This window comes from Lynx rufus, unplaced genomic scaffold, assembly GCF_022079265.1.
Source record: "Lynx rufus isolate CCGP_SWC_20201006 ecotype Redwood Valley unplaced genomic scaffold, mLynRuf1.p SCAF_1, whole genome shotgun sequence".
Taxonomy (NCBI): Eukaryota; Metazoa; Chordata; class Mammalia; order Carnivora; family Felidae; genus Lynx; species Lynx rufus.
This window is the reverse complement of record NW_025814823.1, coordinates 73797835-73823395: the sequence shown is the minus strand read 5'-3', so window position 1 is coordinate 73823395 and position 25561 is coordinate 73797835. Positions and strand designations below refer to the sequence as shown.

Below are 25561 nucleotides of genomic sequence, written 5' to 3'. Positions count from 1 at the left end.
TATTAGAAGTGCTTTTAAAACCAGAGCGACATTTCTTGAGTACAAAATATTCTTTTGAAGGAACAGGAACTAAGGGGTGTATAGTTGACTTACAGTGAATTGGCTCCTTTAGATGCTGCTTAAAGGGCTCACTATCAACATTCTGAGCAGTAAAATACACATCTTTTGGAGAAATGATAGCAAGGACTATCTACAAATCACTGTTCTAAACACTGTACGTGCATTAACTTATTCTTCAAAACAATTTGTAAAATAGATGATATTCTCCCCATATTACCAATGAGGAAATAAACACAGAAATATTCATCTTAACTTCCCCTACGTGATACAGCTAGCAAGTATAGAGCCAGTATTTGAGCCTTCAGTGCTTCTATGGAGACTCCTAGGAAGAGATGACCAATAAATCAAATAGGACAGGAGTGTTACTAATCTTGAAAGAGAAGTGTGCAGTAACTTGCATATGGTTTTTGGAAAATTAGTCTCTGTAAACCTTACTATGCTCTTAATAACTGTCAAACTTGTATATCAAGTTATTAAGTAATCCTATATATCAAGACTTTTCTAAAATTATTTGTGGCCAATAGGCAATCTGTATAAACTCATCCTCTTTTCCTAGGTGTCACTGTATTCCTTGTTGCACTTGTCTCCTTTCCTCTTGGTTCCTCCTATCTACCTCTTCTCTTAAATATTTCATTAAACTCTATGAAACTGCTGATATTCAACCATGTTTGACCTACAAAAATGACAATTTTGTTTGGTTCAAGCTTATATAATTAAATTTTCTACTTCCTATTATGTAGTCTTACAGGAATCTAAAATTATAGTCATAACGTATATTGTTTCATTGATTATAAAAATCAGATATAAGATGGTTTCTTATACTACTTAGGCGGAATTGTCACGGGCTTCAAACCGAATTCCAAGGGTACTCCCTATGTAAAAGAAAGGTTCACAATATTCACATTATTAAAAGTAGAAAACAAAACTTTATTTGATGAAAACTTCTTAAAAGTTCCAGAGTGAAGTAACAAAATCAACAACCTACAAATCTCTCAGTCCTTTGCATTTCACGCAAAATATTCTCTTCAGAAAAATGACCATTTCACAATATATATCCCTGTCTGTAGGCTAGGCATGTCTGAGTGGATAAATGGATATAAAATTCAAAAGAGAAGAAAATGAAAATATTTTAAAAATAAAAATCTGAACCCTCTCCTTGAGGTGTATTGCAATATGGTTACCAACATATTCAGCACCTTGTAATAATCAAGTTACTGATTTGAGTCATGAACAGCCCCTGAAATGAAAGAACATGTCACAGGCTGACAGCAGAAGAAAAATTGACATCAACTAGAGAGGAGCTGAAATACATGAAATCCACTCTTTCTGAACTATTTAACACTCACTACAAACAGCTAATTGTATGACTTAAAAAAGGAAGCAGCTCAGAGTTGGGAATATGGATATTTGTCCTCTGAGTGGCAATGGCATTCCTAATGCATCTTTAATGCTGTTAACAACATAGGACTCCACACTCAGGGACCAGTCAAATATTGGAAGATCTCATTTCACAGATTACCTTGGATATAGAAACTTTGAATTCCACTTTTCTTTTATTCTATCCCAAAACAAGGTGCACTGTAGACAGAAGTCTTTCAAGGCCTGAAGATCTTGTCAATATTGGATGGTAACATACCAAGTCAAGAAAGCCAAGAATATCCCGAATCAATGCACCAATAGAAAAGATCAGTTTCTTGAGTCTTCGCTTTGCCTCTTTATTGAGGATCCTGAAAAAGTTAGTCAGGAAACAAATGAGGCAGGCAAGATGCTGCTTGCAAGTAAAAGAATTCTAGACTCACTAAATAATTTTAAATGAGCTTTAACCATGAGAGAAAGCTAGAAATCAACAGCCCAATTTTCTTTAAAAGGGCAGATGGTACCTTTTATCTTGAGTTTAGGAATAAAACTATCTGCAACAAATGTGTGGCGATCGAGTTATAAGAAACCACTTCATGCTTAAGTATTTCAAATCATGATGCTATTAAGTGAATTTGTGTTTGATTTGTTTATATGTAATTTTATCGGATTTTGTGAAATTGTCCATAATGTTTATATACTCTTTAAAAGGACAATAATCTGTGCTTACCTGCTTCTATATCTGAAATCACCCATCATAATCATATACAAGCTTATTTACTGGAGAACTACAAGGTTATATTTTGTACCACAAGCTCTGTTCCTATTTAGTGTAGACTTAATAAAACCTTCTACTGTCTTAATGCAGTCTTGTATAGAGCAGTCGTGTTTATAACACAAGTTGTTCAGTACCCAAGATGGTCAGTCATTCCCATCATAATCACTGTAACCCTGGTAACCACTGTTCCTTCTCTCATGGATACTGGACATCTTTTTCCATGCCGAGTCCTGATGGAAACTAGCACTGAAAGACCGGCCCAGGCGCCCATGCTGCTTCTTGGAGATATTATCTTCACTCTCAGATTTGGCTATTCCCTGGGCATGTGTTGGAGGTTGTGATTCTTGTCTAATGGTTCCAAATGGAAAGTTCCAAAGGCCAAATCGTTGCCAGTTAAGTCTCTGGAATGCTATGATGCAATGCAAATTTCCCCCAACCTGAGAAGAAAAAAAAAAAAAAAAAAGTTGGGTTAAGAAAGTGAAAGGAAGTTAATTATACTAATAATGTGGGTTCCTATGAATTGCCTTATTTTTCCCCCTTCACCTGCCTCAAAACAGTACTTACCCTTTTCAGATACCATCAGATCACCTTATCCTGCATCATTCTTGACCAGCTGCCTTTACAAAAATATAACAATGCCCACAGGAGCCAAAACAACCCCCCCCACCACCACCCATATGACTCTGCACTGGTCACACACACTGCTGCTTCCCCATCTGCCCAATCCAAACACCAAGATCTCCTCTTCCTGTCTCCTATATGTTCTTGATGTTAGTAGGACCATATCAGTGGAATGTCAACTCAATCCACAGAATCTACTTTCACTGAGAACCTCCCCAAGCCTCCTTGTTTGTACACATGACTCTGCTTCATGGCCACAGTTCATCTGGCTCAGAAGTGAACACCTGACCCAAGCTGGGCCAAAACTATGGGACTGAGCCTGGGCAGGCCACTCTCAGCCTATCTAGACTGCTCACCTGAAAGGGAGACATAAGTTGAAGTTCTTGATCTTCAGAAAGTAAATATTCAGACAGATAAGAACAACATGTAACTCCCAGAAGAATGAGACAGAGAAGCTACTTGGCGCCTGCCACCATTCTTTTACCAGGTACCAGTCCCTTCTGATTCCGGGCTATCCTCCTTGTGTTTTCATTCTAAAAATACCCCTCTTTCCTGAACATAATTTTCACTCTTCTATCTGAGATAATCTGAACTGGATTTCTGTTATTTACAACCTAAGGAGTACTGAGTAAAACAGTGCCTTTTGTCGGCTTGGGAAATATCTTCAGCTACAATGGTGTTCTTACCTTCTTTGTTTTTCGATACTGCAGCCCCCTCTCTAAGTGTCGGATATCTAGATATTCTGGATTTTGAGTGTTGAGATCAGTAACAATATCTGCCCACCTATAGTGAAAAAGGAAGGATAAAGCACACTTTTCTCTAAGTACAAAATACCACTGTAATGGAACTTTTCACATGAGCAATTTGCTACAATATTACCATAACGATAATTCTTTCATAACAAGATTGTTCCACATCCTAAGCCCTAATTCTTTTTTTATGACAAGTCTGCTTAACCAACTATTGCCAAGATTCTTGGTTCAAAAAATGGCTACTTTCATTATGAAATACATATTTATCAACCCGTTAAATGACATCCTGCAGGCTAGAGTAGAAACAGCCCATATTTCCGTTTCAATTAGAGTCGAGTTTTCAAAAGATTTCAAAGTTAACGTGTTTATTCACAGATAACATGATTGATTGTATAGAAAACACAAAGCAATTACAAATTACTTTGGATTATAAAACTATTACTGGAATTGTGAGTCTGATGAAAATGCAAGATTCAAGGACTATGTAGAAAAATAGATTGCATTTTTGTACACTACCAGAAACTAATTCAGAAGTGAAATTTTTTAAAGGAAGGTGCCAAGAGGTACAAACTCCCAGTTATAGGATAAATAAGTACTAGGGATGTAATATACAACATGGTGATTATAGCGAACACTGCTGTGTGACATACAGAGAAGTTGTTAAGAGAGTAGATCCTAAGAGTGCTCGTCACAAGGAGAATTCTTTCGTTAACCTACTGTAGTCATCATTTCACAATATATGTAAATCAAACCATCATGCTCTACACCATTAACTTATATAGCAATATGTGTCAATTATGTCTCAATAAAACTGGAAAAGAAATTTTTTATTGCAAATGGTATCGATTTGCAATACCATCAAAAAACATAATAAACTTATAGATCTGTACAGCATAATGGCTACAGTTAATAATACCGTATGGTACACTTGAAACTTGCTGAGAGAGCAGATCTTAAGTGTTCTCACCACATATAGGCAGAAAAGGTAACTACGTGAGCTGATAGATATGTTAATTGACACTTGATTGTGGCAACCATTTCACAAAATGTAGATCAAATCAGCACACAGTACACTTTAAAAATATACATTGTATTTGTGTATTACAACTCAATAAAGCCAGGAAAATAAAAAAAAATAAGTAAAAAAAAAAACAAAATAACAATATCAAATATTGGAGAAGATATGAAGAAAAGCTGGGTTCTCCATACATTGCCTGTAGGAGTATAAAATGGCATAACCCCACTGGAGAACTTTCTCCCAGCTTCTTAAATACACAGCTATCCTATAATCAGCAACCCCAATCCTAGATACCTATCCAAGAGGAAGAAAACATATAAACATGTCCTCCAAAAACTTGCACAATAAAATGTGGCAGATCCATACAGCAGAAAATTATTTGGCCATATCAAGGAATGAAGTTCTGGTCTATGCCACAACACAGATGAACACTGAAAACTTTACTCTAAGTGAAAAAAGATACGAAAGTCCACATATTGTATGATTCCATTTATAGGAAATGTCCATATCAGGCAAATGCACCGAGATAGAAAGTAGATCAGTGTTGCCAGGGAGTGAGGGGAGGGGGCTGGGGAGTGACTGCTAATGGGTATGGGGTTTTAGTTCCTAGAATTAGATCATGGTGGTTGATGCTCAACTCTGAATATACGAAAATCCACTGAATTGTATACATTTATAAAAGGGTGAACCTTATGGTATGTGAATTTTATCTCAGTGAAGCTGTTACCTAGAAATTTTCTAACAATATAAACATTAGCGTTCCTAATAGCTTTACCCACATAAGACCAAACTCAAAATAATCCAAATGGTCATCAACAGAAAAATGGATAAAAAATCGTGGTAAACTTACACTAGTTAATACCACTCAGCAGTAAAAAAAAAAAAAAAAAAATCATGATATGCATGACAAAGTAGATGAATCTCACAAGGTTACTTAAATGATAGAAGCCAGATAAGAAAGAATATTTTATGACTCCATTTACATGAATTTCAAGAACATGCAAAGCAACCCATCATGACAGAGCAGAGGCTGTCTATGGGGACTGACAGGAAAGGAGAATGAGGGTACTCTCAATACAATGAAAATGTTCCATATCTTGATTGCAGTGATGATTACACAGGTGTATTCATTTATCAAACTCCACCTAATTATACAATTAAGATCTGTGCATTTCACTATATGTAAATCTTACCTAAATTAAAGAGAATAAGGGAAGTTAACATACTTTTTACAGTGAATAGCAGGATGTTTTCTACTTGATTCTCCAATTAAGATCCAATACTCTACTTCTTGTGGTGAGAAGGGACCCCTGCTAAATATAAAACAGATTAAAAGTAGGCTTAATAAAGGTCATTCACTCCCTTGAAAATATTGCTTCCACTATGTTAATAAAAAATATACTAAAGTTATTCAAAGATGACATTCATTAATACTAGAATAGATAATTGGAGTTTAAGCTTGAACAAACTTCTTAAGACCATTAAAGAGAAAGCATAAATAAAACTTAGGTCTTGATCTCAATTATAAAATCTAGGGATAAAAAAAAAAAGAAAAAAAATGAAATATACCACCTCTTAGAATCTAAAAAAAAGGGAAAAAAATCCTAGCATCCTACAAGCATTCTTCAGCTACTCCTCTCCTTTCACTGTGCATTTAGAAGTTTTCAAAAGGCATCCTAAAAATGAAACCCTAAAGTCAGATGCCTAAATCCCACTCCGGGAAATTCAAGTAGATCTAGAGGGATTTGCACAGTTGTAAAGGCATCTCAGGTGATGCTTAGGTACAGGCAGAGGTGTGGAACTCTCCCCTAATGGGTACAAAGTTGGACTACCTACTTTTTCATGTTTTATGTTTGATAGATGTCTGGAGTAAGGTGAAGCCTCAGGATGAAACCATAGAAGAAACAATATACCTCACCTCCAGAGAGATGAATAAAACATTTTAGGAGTCGGAGAGATCAAGTACTTTCCCTCTTGTTCCTCATTCACAAAACTATAATGTCCAGCTTCCTGGTTCTCCCAGATCTCAGGATACTGCCCCAGCATCCCCCAACCCCACAGTGCCTTGAGAGGGACTCATGCTTGCATGGCCTCCAGCCTCAAAGAACCCATCCTATCCCCAGATGAGGAAGCCATGTTCTCCCTGGCTGACCTTCAGCCTTCACCAAAAGAAGAGGGCTGCCCTCTCCTCCTCCTCAATGACCGATGCTACCCACCCAGGAAAACACTGATAAATTCCACATTTTTCACTAGGAGGAAAGAAGATGCTTCTTAATGTGCTCAGTTGGGACAACTTTTTGACACAAGATCCCCTAACTCATTTTCCACGTGAACAATGGATGAAAACACAGTGACATAATACGTGAAGTCCTTTGCAATCATTTTGTAATAAAGGTAAAAGTGGTTTTTCAGATGTCTTTCATTGCACGAGTCTGAACAACAGCATCTAAGTGGATAATGTAAAAGCCCAATTAACCAAATGCAATTCTGCAAAAGAACTAGCTAAATATTTAGAGCATAGTCTAACTTGATGCAAATGAAAGAAATAATCAAGGCTTCCAATTTCTGAGTGACTAAATATTTCCTAAATGCTTTCTTTTTTTGGTGAGTTACCCACATAAAATATGGAAATGCTTCTCTCAGTAAGTTATCCACATAAAATATGGAAATCCTTACCTGAAAGCTTTATTAGCTTTAACAGGAGTTGCTTCGAAGCCAATTGGACAAAAATAATGATTTTGGCAATGATAGATATAAGCCAGTGATTCATCTTTCAATCCATGAGTTAACTTCGACAAGGCCCCAGAAGCTACACAAAACAAAAGCAAACAAACTGAGGAACCATAAAGCACTGTGGACGCTTTACGCAAATGACTAGCTAAGGACTGAAGGGAAGACATGACTTGGAAGACACTGACATTGCTGGGGGAAAAGGAGAAGCTTTATAGATACACAAAAATATGAATAAATGTAGTTTCAGTTTTACTCTTTTGACTGAAATTCAGATAAACTGAATAGGAAACTTAAGACCTGAAATATGTCCTTGCTTACCAAAATCTTCTAATAACACCTACTTGTCTACAGAATTTAATTACCACATAAAACCTAACACCTAGTGTGTACAACAATGGTCTCAACTTTTCTGGTTGTGCACATCTGTCACGGGAAATTTCTGAATCAACATGCCCATGAGAAGCATTTTTGTTTATAGATACTATGGTACTAATAGTACTTTATAGAAGACATACAAAAGGTAGGAATTTGAAATTAAATTAAAATACTGACAATATAGGGGTGCCTGGGTGGCTCAGTCAGTTACGTGTCCGACTTCAGCTCAGGTCATGATCTCACGGTTTATGGGTTCAACCCCCCCCCAATCAGGCTCTGTGCAGACAGCTCAGAGCCTGGAGTCTGCTTTGGATACTATGTCTCCCTCTCTCTCTGCCCCTCCCCCACTCACGCTCGCCTGCTCTCTCTGTCTCTTTCAAAGATGAACAAACTTAAAAAAAATTTTTTTTTTAATAATGACATTGTATTATGTTCTTCTCATTCCACAGTGGTCATCTCACACAGCCCCAGCAATGTATACGTCCCCAGTTTGAAGAGCACTGATGTTGATGGGTAGATAGTACACAGACTCCAAAAATGCAGACTTTCCCCGCTAATACACACTTTAATGTTTCTACAAAAGTTACCCAGACAGGAGGGACAGGTTTCTCAAGCCAAGTAATGAGATAAGAACATCTCTCGGACAGGCTGATCATACCACAGACTCCTTCTTTTATATTTCCCACAGCTATATTAGTTGTGAAGTAATTTCAAAAGTAGTATCATAAGCAATAAGTTTTTACCAGCACTCAATATTTAAAGCCATTGACTGAGGTCTCATTAACATGCATCTCCCGGAAGAAACTAAATTATTCATGAACAAATAGCCCATTAAAACTGGAAAGCCTAAAAATAGGTGAAGTAGATGAAAGCTTGCAATTTGTGGTTTCTCTAATTGACTTTCTGGCCACTGAGATGGTTGGAGACCACTAAAAACAGCAGGTCAATAGCTGTAGCACAGCTAAGAAGGCAGGACCCCACCCTACCCCTGTAGATACACGAGATTTGTGGGCTCCATGGAGACAATAACATTTCTGGCTTAAATTCTTTCTCCAAGGCTTCATATAGGTCTTTCCCATAGATTTTACTTCATGGCCAGAAGCACCAGAACGTACCTGTATGGCAAGGTGATCTTTTCCACTAAAATCTCCATTTCATAATGACAAATGATAAATCTTTCTGCAGATTTTGGTTGACCTCCCCTGACAATTTAAAAACTGACACCCAAGGGCAGCTCTAAATGAAGAACCATCAGAACTAAAAGTCAGAAGAGGGTCAGTATGTCACTTCCTTCATTACAGATGGGTTCTAGGATAGTGAGCAAACATAAATGTATGCATTTAGTCTCCTAACAGATTCAATAATTACAAAAGATGGTGACACACATAGTTGGTTTAGAAAAAAATCTTCAAACCTTTCTTAAAATTGTGAAAATGCCCCATAAAAAATTTTCCGAAATGACTAAAAGTTTTAATGAAAAGAATTTTTATTTTAGCTTCTTAATGGCTATCTTTAAGTATTTCACATTATCCTTCTTTAAGTCGAATGTAACACAAAACACCTGTGAATAGTAATGAGTCTAATTTCCTAGAATATATTCAGGATTTCAGAAGCAAATGAGATAACTAAGAAAATTTGCCCTCATTAACCTTCACATCTTTTTGTCCACTGTAAACACTCTTTGACCATGTCCTCATTTTCTAGAAGACATGAGGTGATTTTTCTTCTGTAGCATAATGGTTATTGGCTTAGTGCTAGCCAGGGATGTTTCTGCTCCTTACCGCAAGGTTCTGATTGATTTAGAGCAGGGATTAGCAAGCTTTTTCTTAAAGGGCCAGAGAGTAAATATTTGAGGTTTGTGGGTCATGAGCACTACTCATACTACTCAACTCTGCCATTGTAGCATGGAAACAGCCATAGGCAATGTGTAAGCAAATGGATATGGCTGTGTCCAATCAAACTTTATTTACAAAAAGGACTGTAGTTTGATGACCTCTAATTTAGATCAGTAATTTTCAGACTTTTTTCCATATGGAACCCTGGTGCAAGGAACGTTGACATGGCATACTAGTGCATAAAAAAAGCCAAAAGCAAGTTGCTGTGGCCAAAAAGGAGGTAGGGAATCTAGATCCCAAGTTCTCCCCCGACCCTGTACCAAGGCACCACCATAGAATTCCCATGGCTCACCTGAGCACAATCTGAAAATCACCATATTTCCTATCAATGGAAGACCCAGCTCTTGAAAAAGAGGTTGGATAATGCCTCTTTAGAAAGACCACAGCAATAGTTCTCAAGCTTGACACACAGGACTTGTTAAACACTTGATGGCTGGTACCCAACCCCAGAGTGTCTGAGCCAGCAGGTCTGGAGCGGGGACCAAGAATTAGTATGTCTAACAAGTTGCACAGGTGATGCTGATGTTGGCATTCTGAGAACTGGCCTAGAGTTAAAGGAAAATTTCATTTAATTCAATTCAGTAAGCAATTTCTGTGCACCTACTAAGTATACCAGGAACCGCAGGCAAACAAAAGGCAAGTGATACACAGCACCTGAAGCTGCCCTCAGAGGGAAGATAAAACAAGTAACCTTAATATAGAGTGGGATAAGACAGAGCCACAGAAAAGGGTTGTAATTCAAAGGAGGAAGAGCACATCAGGTTTGAAGAATCAAGAAAGGGAACATTCAAGACAGAACTTCACCAAGTGGTAGGATTTCAGCAATCCGGACAGAGGAACGGGCATGAGGAAAAAACAAAGTCATTACAGGGGAGGGATGTAATTAGGGAACAGCAAGTCGTCTACTTTAGAATCTAGGGTGTGATAGCGTAGCAAGGCCTACCGTACAGCACCCCAAGAATTTCAGGACAAGGTCAGAAAAATGTCACCCTCTGAAATAAAAAGACAGTAAATGCAGTATTTACTACATTGAGGTAGTCATCTGAAGACGTAACTTCCAGTCAGGAGAAGACATATCAATGTATTACTGATGGAAACTAAATTCAGAACGATGTTCAGCCTAGACCAGAGAATTTCTAAAAAAATCTGACACTTAAGTAACAAAGCAATCACTTCCAAGTGCAGGACCATGATCTGTATGGCACACAGAAGAAGAAAAGAACTAGGAGAATCAGCTGGCCAGCTGAACGGTGAGGAGATTTCCTGAGCTGCAGACAAGAGAATTCCGGTGCCTTGGTTTATTATATCTCTCACTGTAAGTTAATATATAAACAGTCTGGGTTTTTTTCGTTTCTTTAGTGTGAATTTGTTCTATACAGGTTGATTGATCATCTATAGGAAAACTGTAGAGAAGTCTAGAAGAATACATCAGAATGTATTTTACACGTTCAAAGACAAGAACCAGGGGGTGCCTGGGTGGCTCAGTCGGTTAAGCGTCCAACTTCAGCTCAGGTCATGATCTCACGGTTTGTGAGTTTGAGTCCCAATTCAGGCTCTCTGCCATCAGCACAGAGCCTGCTTTGGATCCTCTGTCCCCCTCCCCCCTTTCCCCTTCCCCCGCTTATGTGCACAGGTGCATGTTCTCTCTCGCACTCTCTCAAATAAAGAAACATTTAAAAAAATCCTCCATTCCTTAAAAAATAAATAAAAACAAGAACCAGATTCTTTAACCCACCACATAATATCATCCTACAAGACTCTTCCTCCCTTGACATCTTTTAAATACAACTGGTTCAGGGGCACTTGGGTGGCTCAGTCAGTTAAGCATCCGACTTCAGCTCAGGTCCTAATCTCACAGCTTGTGGCTTCAAGCCCTGCATCCAGCTCTGTGCTGACAGCTCAGAGCCTGGAGCCTGCTTCAGATTCTGTGTCTCCCTCTCTCTGCACCTCCCCTGCTCAGGCTGTGTCTCTGTCTCTGTCTTTCTCTCTCTCAGAAACAAACATTTAAAACATTTAAAAAATAATAAATAAATAGATAAATACAACTGGTTCATGTAGAACAGCAGTGAAAGGCCAGTCTGCATTGGCTTTGAGTGATGCTAACAATTTTATGCTTTAAGCAAGCACTAGAGAGCTCCTAAAATAGAAGGATCTATTAGCACTACTCTTTGAAAAGATCTACCTGCCACAGTGTCTAATAAGAATTGGAGAAACCAGTGGATGAGGAGAGCAGAATATTAATGCATCATCCAGCCGAGATGTGCTAAGGTTCTGTAGTAAGCTCATAGTAGTGGCCACAGTGAGAGTATCTGTGAGTAATATCGGGATAGGGCAGAGGTAGCTATTCTCTGTTACGCAAAATTAATGAGTTATGACACATACCAGAATAAAGATGGTATACATGAACATTAGTATAACTGCTAAGCTAGCTGATTTTTAAAAATTAATCAAGGGGCGCCTGGGTGGCTCAGTCGATTAAGCGTCTGTCTCTAGATTTTGGCTCAGGTCATGATCTCACAGTTTGTGAGTTCAAGCCCCATATCAGGCTCTGAACTGACAGCTCAGGGCCTGCTTGGGATTCTCAGTCTCTCTCTCTCTCTCTCTCTCTCTCTCTCTCTCTCTCTCTCTCTCTCTCTCTTCCCTTCCCCTCTGCGTGCTCTCTCTCTCAAAATAAACTTACAAAATAAGATGAATCGAGATTTGCCAGGCATCAATGTTGGTAGCTAAGCGAACCAAGAGTTTTAAGGTATCTGAATAATAATAATAGTAATATAATGCTAAAACTGAACCACTAGTTTGAACTAGTTGCTGACAACTTACTCAGAGTTTTATTATGAGTGATTACATCTCTGAAAAAAAAATACTTCCCTTCATATCAACAGTTAAATCTGCTAATTGTATCAAAATCCCTGTATTTTGTTTTTAGTCCATGAGTGAGCTCAGTTTCCACTGACTGAGGGACCGCTGGAAATGAGCAGGTCAGCAAACACTGGGGAGTTACAAAGTCGAAGAAACCTAGAACCCAGAAAAGCAGGCCTAACAGTCATTACAGGATAACTTAAAAAGAGAATATACATTTCAAAGTATTTTTCAAGTGAACAGCAACCGGTGACAATGGTATTCACTACTGAACAAATGAGACTACTCAGTCCACTGAGACAAATGAGAAAAGCCAATTTTAGAACTTTTTCTTCCACAAAGAGGGAGAACAGAAAGGTCTTCTGCTTGACACAGATATCGCCCCTCCGACTACAATCAGAAGTTCTAGGGCAGCATGAGCGAGGTCACAGGGCACCACATATGGACTCAAAGGGCTACCGAAGGCAGTCCTTGCGGTCAAGGAGCTGGACAGACACGTTAAAAAGATGAAACGTAAGGCTGCATATGCCAAATGGCCAATGACAAATGCAAATAATCAGTCCTATAGCAATTAAGAAGTGGCACCTTAAGTGGCAGGGAAAGCTTCAGCAATATAGCAGGGTTTGTGCAGGATAACATTGTTGAGAAGGAAGACCAGAAAATTCCATGGTAGGAAGCGGATCAATTATCCTTCAGGAAATACACACAGAAAAAGAAATAGTCAGGGAGGCACCCGGGTGGCTCAGTCAGTTGAGCATCCAACTCTTGATTTCAGCTCAGGTCATGATCTCATGGTTTGTGAGATGAGTCCTGCAATGTTAGCATAGAGCCTGCTTAGGATTCTCTCTCTCTCTACCTTTCTCTCTCTCAAAATAAATAAATAAACTTTATTTTAAAAAAAGGAAAAGAGGGGTGCCTCGGTGGCTCAGTCAGTTAAGCGTCAATTCTTGATATTGGCTCAGGTCATGATACCACAGTTCATGGGATCGAGCCCCACAATGGGCTCTGCACTGACAGTGTGGAGCCTGCTTGGGATTCTCTCTCTCCCTCTCTCTCTGCCCCTCCCTTGCTTGCCCTTTCTCTCTCTCTCTCTCTCTCTCTCAAAATGAATAAACATTAAAAAAATTTTAATAAAAAATTAAAAAAAGAAAAAGAAATAGGAGTCGAGTATCGTGATAGGGAACATGAAAATAGAAATAAAACCGTGAAGGGGCGCCTGGGTGGCGCAGTCGGTTAAGCGTCCGATTTCAGCCAGGTCACGATCTCGCGGTCCGTGAGTTCGAGCCCCGCGTCGGGCTCTGGGCTGATGGCTCAGAGCCTGGAGCCTGTTTCCGATTCTGTGTTTCCCTCTCTCTCTGCCCCTCCCCCGTTCATGCTCTGTCTCTCTCTGTCCCAAAAATAAATAAAAACGTGGAAAAAAATTAAAAAAAAAAAAAAAGAAATAAAACCCTGAAAATATATTATTAAAATTCATTTGAAGAAATGGCAGCAATCCTACTCCCCATGCCAAGAAAAGGGGGTTGGGTCAGGGGAATAGGTGAATAAGTAGTTTATAACACTCCTCAGTGAAAAAGACTTCGTGTACGTTGGAGGAAGTTTAAACATACGGGTAAAAATGTCTGTAGAGCCCAGTGCCACACAGCCTAGATTATTAGGGGTGCTGGTTAATCTACACATCAAATCATTAAATTAAAAAAGTCATAAAGAACCCAAGAAATAAAATAAATAAAATACAAACCCTCAAAAATCTGCAAATGAGAGTTTCTAAGAAAAGTATGGCATAAAATCTTAAAGGTGGACAGGACATTTGGACAAAAATTGCTTAAAATTCCAGAAGAGTGGTTCCTAAACCAACTGTCTCCGGGGCCCTATTAGTATTTTCTTACATTCCATTAATAAATAACGACGTTTCTTAATTTGGGAATTTGATTAAATTTACATAACTGACGTTTCTGCTATACTCAGATTTTCTTTGATATCATATTCTTTCTGATATCACATTTCTTTCATATTATAATTCCTCTGAGTCTTCATTATTCCCTTGATTTACTTTAATTGTATTGACCTTTCTCTGCATAGAACCTGCCTCTCTATCTAGATGCTTGCTGATATTCATACAACAAAAATCTACAAACTTCTCTGATGAAATCCTCTTCTGATCCATAGGCAATAAGCAAGAAAAGAAATCCTGAGACTCAGGCTGGTGTCTCCCGGGCCCCTCCTCATAATGCAGTCTTGAGACACCACCCTGAGAACTGTGTTATGGTATTTTTCCATTGTCTCAGACACATATGTGTGACATCCTCTCCATCAATTATTCCTTTATTTATAGAAAAGATCTGCCAATCGCTGCTCTAGGTTAATGATTCACAGTGCGGACACATCCAAGTGGTTACACAAGACCTCTTGGGGCACAGAAACAAAATACTAGAACATTTACTTCTGTTTGTTGTCATACTTAAAAAAACTAAGCTCTACTAATATCTACTCTATGGATTGAGCATGCATGTCGCAAAAGGCCACATGTCACACATGTGCAGTCCCCAGAGAAGAGTCAGAGTTCCACAGAAGAGGTGCTGGCTTACATCAGTAATTACTGCTTAATGAATAGAATCATTATTATACTTTGTAATAACGAGAAAATGACTGTTCAAATCTTTTGGGCCAGAAAACGATTCTACTTATTTTGCGAAAATAAACGTAAAGAAAGGTCTTAGGGCCAAATTATCCATTTTCTTTCACAAAAAGTCAAACGTCCCAAACCCACTTATTTGATGACAATGACACTCCAGTAACACTGATGTCAATTACAGTCATCATGGCAGATGCTTTTTAAAAAAAAAAAAAAAATTATTTTTTCGGGGCACCTTGGGCAGCTTAGTTGGTTAAGCACTTGACTCTTGATTTTGGCTCAGGTCACGGTCTCACAGTTGCATGAGTTTGAGCCCCACATCGGGCTCTGCGCACTGACCACACGGGGCCTGCTTGGGATTCTCCCTCTCTCCCTCTCTCTCTGCCCCTTCCCTGCTCGTGCTTTCTCTGTCTCTCTCTAAATAAATAAATAAACTTAAAAAAAATTTATTTATTTTTAAGGGAGAGAGAGAGAGAGCAAGCACTCAAGCGGGGGAGGGTAGAGAGAGAGGAGGACAGAGGATCGAGGCAGGCTCCTGCTGACAGCAGAGAGCCTGATGCAGACACAAAGCTCAAACTGGTGAACCCTGAGATCACTGACCTGAGCTGAAGTTGGATGCTTAATCGACTGAGCCACCCAGGTGCCCCTGACAGATACTTTTCTTAAAAAGAAAAAAATGTAACAATCTAAAAATCAAACAAACCCCCTGTGCTAAGGAGAAATAGAGCATTTGGGAGAAAAAATGTTCAGTAACATTTCTATTGGTATATAATTTTGTTGGTGAAAATGAGATATGTTAATTATAAAAAATACTAGCCATATAATAGCTCTAAAATGTGCAAGGACCGTTAAAAGCAGCCAACGCTAGGACCCACGAAGCAAGTGGTTAGGTTTGAGATCTGCAACCAGGAGACCTGATCTGACACCTAAAAATATCACTCACTACTGTGTAACCCTGTTCAGTTTATTGAACTTTCTCCACATCTCAGTTTCCTCATCAGTAAAGGGGGAAATGATACATCTGTGCAGGACTGATATGGAATTAAAGCAAGTAAATCAGTAAAGTGCCTAGCACAACTAAATTCCCACTAAAAGATGGTTTTACTACTATAAAGTCAATGCTTAAAAACTAAGAAATAATAATATATAGTAAAATGTATCAAAAATGCCCTTCATTTAAATGAAATTACCCTCTAAAGTTTACACCATATGGGCAAGGTGACAGTGGTCAATGTGATATACCATATGATCATGGCCATGATAAACATCTTGTTTTACAGGCTGATATTATAAGCTATCAACACCATAAACTAAAGTACAGACCTGGCAAGGGTAAAATCTAGAACCAACATAATTAATATTATTTTCCTTTAACTTGAAGAGATAAGGTATAAGGTGTCTCTTTCCTAGAACAAAAAATATATACATTCTTAGGAAATGTGTCATCTGGCTAACAGGGAGAAATTACTAAATATTAGTAAAAAGTACATTAGGGAACACCAGGGTTACCAAAGATGTTCCTTACTTGTCAGTGCTGATGTGGCTCAGTCAGTTAAGCATCTGACTTTGGCTCAGGTCTTGATCTCATGGTTCATGAGTTCGAGCCCCACATTGGGCTCTCTGCTATCAGGACAGAGCCTGCCTTGGATCCTCTGTCCTGTTCTCTCTGCCCCTTCCCAGCTCGTGCTCTCTCTGTCTCTCAAAAATAAACATTTTTTTTCAAGTTCAAAATTAAGCCAATAATCTAAATGATATGGAAAACTCTCTATATATCCATAACCAGTACTACTCCTGGTTAAACAGTGCTTGGTTTAATTACTATATGCATATCGATGAATAAATCTGGTTTTAAAGAACAGATGTTGATCAAAATACACAAATTAATCACAGAAATATGATAATATCCATGGTATATTGTGGTCTAAAGAATTCTGAGTTTAGGACTGTTTCATACAACTAAACATACATAAATGTGAAAATAAACACAAATATATAAAATACAAAGTTTTTAAACTGATACATCATTTTATCTTCCCTGTGATACATATACCCTACATCACCCTGCCAATGACATTACAAAAACACTGGTTAAAATACTGAAAAGATCGTTAAAATACGTAACTGATGCACTTCCAGAGATTAAAAAAGAGATAAAAATAGATCTTAAGAAGGCTTTTGTCCTGAGGGTTTCTGCTAAGCCCCATAAAATTTAAGGTACTTCAATGGCTGCAGGAAGGATGCAGGAAGTAAGCCTGGGGTTGCCCAGGATGGAGAGGGAAGGAAACCAGAATATGTCACCCAAAATATGCCTCTTTGACATAAAATTATTTTGAGCTGAAGGCAATTAAGAAGCCACAATGCAGGAAAAGCTCTCTCAACCCGCCCCCTCCCAACCTAAAGGCAGGATGTAAATTTTTCTTTTACTGGAGACAGACTCTTAGCCCAGAGATGGCACCAGAGGAATCTGCAAGCAAATCTTACTCCATTAGTGCCTTCTCAAAAATGTAACCCTCCCACAGTCTGCTGTCCTGGGACACTGAAAACGGCTTCCCTTTGTCCTGTCACTTCTTTACAAAGGTAATTGTTCTTTGTTGCAGAGGGTAAGTAAGCTGTCCTAAGCCACCACGCTGAGTTACTTTTCAGTGAGGTTTCTCCCACCTCAAGTTGCGCTGTAAACATTCATAAACTGGCTTTCTCTTGTTAATCTGTCAAATATAACTAGCATATAACTAAACAATCCTTAAAATCAATTACTCTTGGGGCGCCTGGGTGGCTCAGTCGGTTAAGCATCTGACTTCAGCTCAGGTCACGATCTCGCGGTCCGTGAGTTCGAGCCCCGCGTCGGGCTCTGGGCTGATGGCTCAGAGCCTGGAGCCTGTTTCCGATTCTGTGTCTCCCTCTCTCTCTGCCCCTCCCCCGGTCATGCTCTGTCTCTCTCTGTCTCAAAAATAAATAAAACGTTAAAAAAAAAAATCAATTACTCTCTGTGATAGCCAAGACTATTCTATCATGGAACTTTGTCACTTTCAAAGTCCATTGTCCTGTTATTAGATGTTATTATGTAGGCCTAACATCAAATATTCCACAATCTTGGCATTCCTTTTTAGGAAGAGGAGCTACAAATTCCATGTTTCTTCCTGAAAGAGTTTTACCAGCATGCGCGCGCGCACACACACACACACACACACACACACACACACACCCCACAGGCCCAAATAATACAAATAATGTGTTGAAACAGTGTTTAGGACATGTTTCAAAACTCTAAAAGTTCTACATGCAAAGAGGAGGACAATTAAAAATATTCACCGGTATATGGGAAAGCACCCTACAGATTTCTGTTACAATTTCCCCCTTGGATAAAGACATATAGAAGTAAAGACCGTGTTCAGGGTTTACAGAACGCCCCATTAATCAAAAATCAGCCAATCTTTGTGATGGATCCTAAAGTGTGTGTGTGTGTGTGTGTGTGTGTGTGTGTGTGTGTGTGTGTGTGTATGTGTAAAAATCTTCCATGTGTTTACCTACCAGTTTCTCCGGCTGTTTTATTCTTCCCATGAGGCTTATATAGAACGTACGAGCATCCTTTTACGTGAAAGTGGTCATTAATTTGTCTAAACCATCTGCAAATGACAAGAAAATGTGCTCATAGCAATATTTCCATAGCACAGATAACATCAATGCCATTCCAGAGAAATTCGGGCAGCACCCAAATTTGGCATATCCACTAGCAGTTGGGGCCCAGCAGCTGGAAACCTGGTCCACAATCCACTTCTACAGCACTGCTATTTCACAGAACTAGAAATAAGGTATTGTCTGTAAGTGAGGACTTCATACCTCATAAGTGTTGTATTTCCAGTGAAAGGGCCGAACCTAATATCTTCAAATGGAGGTTGAAAGCCCAAAATATGTAAAGCTTCTTCTTGGGTAACAGGTGGCAGACTAGAAAAGAAACATTGCCTTTCATTTTGCAGTTCCAATCGCATGCAAATGATAACCTGTCTCAACATTCATATGTCCATCTGATTTGGTTTTTGTTTTGTTGTTGTTATTTTTTTGTTTTCTTTTTTTTTTTTTTTTAATTTACACCTGAGTTAGCATAGAGTGCAACAATGATTTCAGGAGTAGGTTCCAGGGATTCATCCCTATGTGTAACACCCAGTGCTCATCCCAACAACTGTCCTGCATCTGATTTGTAAACAATTTTACTAATACAGGTGACCTTTGAACGACGTGGGTTTGAACTGTGCACTTACACACAGATTTTTTCTTTATAAATTCAGTGCAGAACTATAAATGTATTTTCTCTTTCTTAATGAATTTCTTATCAACATTTTTGTTCTCTAGCTTACTTTATTGTAAAAATACAGCATATAATACATGCAAAATACTACATACAAAATATGTGTTCATCTACTGTTTATTGGTAAGGTTTCTGGTCAACGGTAGACTGTTAGTAGTAAAGTTTTGGGGGAGTCAAAAATAATATGTGGATTTTAGACTGCCCTAACCCCTGCATTGTTTAAGGGTCAACTGTATTTTTAATGTTTATTTTGTCACAATAATGCATACTTACTTTTTCTTAATTTTTTTAACGTTTATTCATTTTTGAGAGACAGAGAGAGACAGAGCATGAGTGGGAAGGGGCAGAGAGAGGGAGACACATCTGAAACAGGCTCCAGGCTCTGAGCTGACAGCACAGAGCCTGACGTGGGGCTCGAACTCACAAACTGCGAGATCCTGACCTGAGCTGAAGTTGGATGTTCAACCGACTGAACCACCCAGGTGCCCCAATAATGCATACTTATTATTTTCAGCTAAAGGCTTATAAAAAATAGCAATTTATTTCTCGATTTATGAAAAATCTATTTTTAAAAATGTCCAATTACAGGAGCGCCTGGGTAGCTCAGTTGGTTGAGTGTCTGGCTCAGGTCATGATCTCAGGGTCATGGGATCAAGCCCTGCGTGGTGCCTGCTTAAGATTCTCTCTCTCTCTCTCTCTCTCTCTCTCTCTCTCTCTCTCTCTCTCTCAATCTCTCTCTCTCTCTCCCTCTGCCCCCCGCCCCACTCTAAAAATAATAAAAATAAAAGAAATAAAATATTTAAAAAGAAATCTTCAATGACAGAAAAAGCAATACAAAGTAACTTTGGAATTTGGAGTTTAGGGATACCACTAAATTAACATACTTACTTTCCAGCTCCTATTGTGCTGTACAAGAAATTCCAACAAGAAATTAATGAGGAGATGCCACAAGAAGTCTTATATTGCGGTCGGCTTATGCAGTACCTGAGAAAACAAAACGTTGCTTTCTTCACTTGAATGAATACAAAATATGCATATAGAAATATAACACTCATGGCAACTAAATGTGTTAACATAATGAAAACTTCTCTCATTAAAGCCAAAGTAAAATCTTTACTCCCTTAAAATATTTTTGTATTTATTAAACGTATCAGAAATGCATGCACAGCAACAATAAACCATCCAGTTTAATAAAGTTAGCTAAGTTTAACCACTAATTAAAGTAGATGTTCTCCAAACCAATGGAAAAAAATAATGATATATAAATGCAGATACCAACTACTAAAATTTCAGCATAAGTTACTAGTTGAGCTGCATACATGATTATTTGCAACTTCAAAAATACTGAAGAAATGAAACAAAGCATTGTCCCCATGTATCAACTTTTCAGAGATTTTTCCACTCAGACTACAAAACATCCCTTTATCACCCACTGTGTCCAACTAAAACCAGCAGCTCCATTGTCACAGAGAATTTTTTTCTTTTTAGAATTTAATTTTTTAATTTTATTTATTTTATTTATTTATTTATTTATTTATTTATTTATTTATTTATTTTGAGAAAGAGAGAGCACGAGCTGGGGAGAGGCACAGAGAGACGAAGGCAGAGGATCAGAAGCAGACTCCACACTGACAGCAGAGAGCAGATGCGGGGTTTGAACTCACGAGCCATGAGATCATGACCTGAGCCAAAGTCCAATGCTTAACCGACTAAGCCAGCCAGGCACCCCATACCACAGAGAATTTTAAAATGTAGCACAAAATCCTTCCATAGCACAATTTCATTGCACTGACTAATCCAGACAATTTTCCAAACAGTCATGTGTCAAGAGAAGTGACCACAGCTAACATGAACAGAGGAGAAAAGAAGCAGACTATTCAATTTAAAAAAAAAAAAAAAAAAAAAAAAAGAAAGAAATAGTGGGGCGCCTGGTGGCTCAGTCGACTAAGTGTTTGACTTCAGCTCAGGTCATGGTCTCACAGCTTGTGGGTTTGAGCCCTGCATCAAGCTCTGTGTTGAGAGTTTAGAGCCTGGAGCCTGCTTCAGATTCTGTGTCTCCCTCTCTCTCTCTCTCGCCCTCCCTGGTCATGCTCTGTCTCTGTGTCTCTCAAAAATAAATAAGCATTAAAAAAATTTTAAAAAAATAGTATTGGGTTTCAAATTATTTCCCTAACTGCTTTCTTTTTTTTTTTTTTTTTTTTTTTAAGTAATCTCTATACCCTTGAAGCTCAAACCCACAACCCTGAGATCAAGAGTCACAGGTTCTACTGACTAAGCCAGCCAGGCGCCTCTCCCAACTGCTTTCTATTGAAGGTGCTAATAGTAGACAAAACAAAAAGGAGAAACAGGATTTATCATCACTAAACACAGTTTTAGTATTACCTTACAATTAATTACAAAAAGAGGGGAGCTGGGTGGCTCAGTTGTTTAAGCATCTGACTCTTGATTTCGGCTCAGGTCATGATCTCACGGTTGTGAGACTGCGCTCCTCCTTGGGCTCTGAGCTGAGTGAGGGGCCTGCCTGGGACTCTCTCCCTCTCTCTCTGCCCCTCCCCATGCTTGTGCATATGCTCAAGGGCGCATATGCTCGCTCTCTCTCTGTCTCGAAATAAATAAAAATATTTTAAAAATTAATTACAAAAAGAAAAATTGCAGGTGTATGTTTATTTGTATATGTGCATATAATATGCATAATGCACATACATAAGTCAACAATGACCCTTGTATCTACAGGCTTAAGATACAAAAGATAATTATGGTTACTAAACTATACGGTTATTATATAGTCACATAATACAGGGATTGTTATGGATTGAACTGCACCCACCTAAAAAAGATACACTGAAGTCCATGGGGCGCCTGGGTAGCTCAGGCAGTTAAGCATCCAACTCTTGATTTCGGCTCAGGTCATTATCTCATGGTTTGTGAGACTGAGCCCCACATTGGGCTCTGCACTGAAAGCATGGAGCCTGCTTGGGATTCTCTCTCCCTTTCTCTCTGCCCCTCACCCACTTGCAAGCACGTGCTCTCTGTCTCTTCTCTCTCTCTCTCTCTCTCTCTCTCTCTCTCTCTGAAAATAAATAAATAGGGGCACCTGGGTGGCTCAGTTGGTTGAGCGTCCGACTTCGGCTCAGGTCATGATCTCACGGCCCATGGGTTCGAGCCCCGCATCAGGCTCTGTGCTGACAGCTCAGAGCCTGCAGCCTGTTTCAGATTCTGTGTCTCCCTCCCACTCTGCCCACCCGCCTCCCCCTGCCACTCATACTCTGTCTCTATCTCAAAAATAAATAAACATTAACAAGTTTAAGAATAAATAAATAAACTTCTTTTTTAATTAAAAAAAGATACGTTGAAGACCTAACCACAGGTACCTATGAATACAATCTAATTTAGAAATAAGGTCTTCACTGGGGCGCCTGGCTGGCGCAGTCGGTTAAGCGTCCGACTTCAGCCAGGTCACGATCTTGCAGTCTGTGAGTTCGAGCCCCGCGTCGGGCTCTGGGCTGATGGCTCAGAGCCTGGAGCCTGTTTCCGATTCTGTGTCTCCCTCTCTCTCTGCCCCTCCCCCGTTCATGCTCTGTCTCTCTCTGTCCCAAAAATAAATAAACGTTGAAAAAAAAATTAAAAAAAAAAAAGAAATAAGGTCTTCACAGATAAAATCAAGTTAAGATGAAGTCATACTTGAGTAAGGGTGGGCTCTTAATCCAAGATGGCTGGTGTCCTTATAAAAAAGAAAAAAGGGACATGCAGAGAGGAGAGTGCCGTGTGAAGACCCAAACACATGAAGGGAAAACTCAGAGACAGAAGTGTCGCAGCAGCAAGCCTGGGAATGCCAAGGACCGCCAACAAGGCACCAGAAGCTAGGATGAAGCAGAGTCTAGCCCTCGGATTTCAGAGGGAATGTGGCCCTCCCAACAGCTTGGGCTCTGACTCCCAACCTCCAGAACTATGAGCCAGTTCCTGTTGATTTAATCCAGCCAGTTTATGGCACTTTGTTATGGTAGCTCTAGGAAACTCATATGCTAATCATCATCATCCAGGAAACACTACAAACTGCTTTACATCCACAAAAGCAAAAAACCCTGAACACATTATGAATGGTTTTGTTTATAGCTATTTGCAAGGCTGTTTAAAAAAGAACTCCTACCCACAGAGATGACCCTGACTTGAGAAAGTGTTGGCGTTACAGGGCTCTCATATTTCAAACCCAGAAGCTAACTTCCATAAGAGCTCATGTATTCATAGCTACCACCTACATTCTGTTCTGCAACTAAATTTCCAACAAATGGACTTAGCAGTCACCATGACTTGTTTCCTGATGCTTTTCCATTCCTTATTTTTTCTCACCAGATATCTTGGGTGGTTGACGTTCCTTGTTGAGTGGCTAAGAGCTCATGGCCATTGCAGTCACTCAATTCTTGCATGACTGGGAGTCTGTTGCTTCCATACTTGAATGACAACATAAATAGGACACTTGGGTGACTTTTTCTCTCCTGAGAAACATGATTCCACTGTAGCCTGATAGCTAGTACTGCCATGATGTGAAGACCGAGACCAAAGGGGTAATTTCCCTTTGTACTGGTTTTGCACTGTATACCCATGACTCCTTATGCTTGAACTCCAGTAACTCCACCAGAACATGCCTTGGTGCTGGTCAATCTGTATCGGTTTTCCTTTCCTGGGACACAATTTGCACTTTTATATCTGCAGACTCTAGCTTTTCCTTCTTTTGGGAATGTTCCTTCCAATTGTGTCTTTCAATTTTTTTTTTTTTCTATTTGTTCTGATCTCTTTCTCAGGAATACCAGTTACTGATATTTGGAGCCTCTGTCTGTTACCCATATCTCTCTGTTGTTGTTGTTGTTGTTGCTGTTTTTAACAATTTTATTTTTAAGTAATCTCTGCAGCCAATGTGAGGCTCAAACTCATAACCCCAAGATCAAGATTCATATGCTCTACCTACTGAGCCAGTCAGGCGCCCCAATATTTATCTGTCCTTTAATCCTTTTTATATCTTTGTTATTTTCCATTTGGGTTTTGTGCAATTTCCTCACACTGACTCACCATTGACTTAATTATGTTTTTCACTGGGTTGGGTTTTTTTTTTCCTGCTTCTAATGTGGTTTTCACCTGTGCAATGACTTTGTCCTCCACTTCTTTCTGTGGGCCTGTCAATTATTTCCCCTTCTGTAGTCATATAATCTCTTCTTTGACTTCATTTTGAAAAATTGTATGAATTATAACTTTTTTGATATAAAGGGCTTATTGTCAATTTTAACTTTATTTCCTTGAATAACTTTTCCAAAGATGTATATGCCTTCCACAGTTGTCTGGTTTTATTTGCAATTTTTATACACATATATCAAGTTGCTTCCTCTGTCTTTCCTCATCCTTGAATAGAGCCGATTATCACTGAAAGTTGTTTGCTGTCTTCAACATCCCATGGTCAAATTTGTCAAGTCTGCCCCTCATTTTTGTTTTGGGTTTTTTTTTTTTATAATTTTGGTAAAGACACATAACATAAAATATACCATCTTAGCCAGTTTTTAAGGGTACAGTTGAGTCATGTTAACTATATTCAGTGTTGTGAAAGAGATCTCTAGAATGTCTCCATATTGCAAGACTGAAACTCTACACCCACTGGACAACACCTTTTTCCCCCCTCCCCCCAGCCTGTGACAAACACCATTCTACTTTCTGCTTTTATGAGTTTGACTACTTTATACTTCATATAAATGGAATCATACAGTATTTCTCTTTTTGTCACTGGTGACCACCATTCTACATTCTTTCTCTTTCATTTTGACAACTCTTAAGTACCTCTTACAAATGGAATCACACATTATTAGTCTTTTTGTGTCTGGCTTATTTCACCTAGCATAATGTCCTCAAAGTTCATCCATGTTGTACCGTGTGTCAGAATTCCTTCTATTTTAAGGCTGAATTAATATTCCATTGTGTGTATATACCACATTTTCTTTATTCCTTCAACTATCAATGGACACTTGGGCTGTTTCCCCTTCCCAGATATTATGAATAATGCTGCAATGAACACAGTATGCAAATATCTCTTCAAGATCCTACTTTCAATTCTTTTGGATATATACCCAGAAGTGGGATTACGGGATCATATGGTATCTTAGTCAGCTCAGGCTGCTATAACAAATTATGACAGACTT

General features: G+C 38.9%; 1 protein-coding gene across 1 annotated transcript in view; it reads right to left on the bottom strand.

The window, feature by feature from the left end:
* Positions 1–25561, bottom strand: part of LOC124513577 (DNA excision repair protein ERCC-5-like) — a 78398-nt gene that overhangs the window by 33945 nt on the left and 18892 nt on the right. The window contains exons 4-10 of the mRNA XM_047081713.1: positions 20271–20366; positions 18917–19021; positions 18608–18702; positions 7262–7394; positions 5812–5898; positions 3502–3598; positions 2400–2631 (exon numbers count right to left, since the gene is read on the bottom strand). Coding sequence (XP_046937669.1) covers positions 2400–2631; positions 3502–3598; positions 5812–5898; positions 7262–7394; positions 18608–18702; positions 18917–19021; positions 20271–20366 — 845 coding nt within the window. The remainder of the gene's footprint in view (positions 1–2399; positions 2632–3501; positions 3599–5811; positions 5899–7261; positions 7395–18607; positions 18703–18916; positions 19022–20270; positions 20367–25561) is intronic.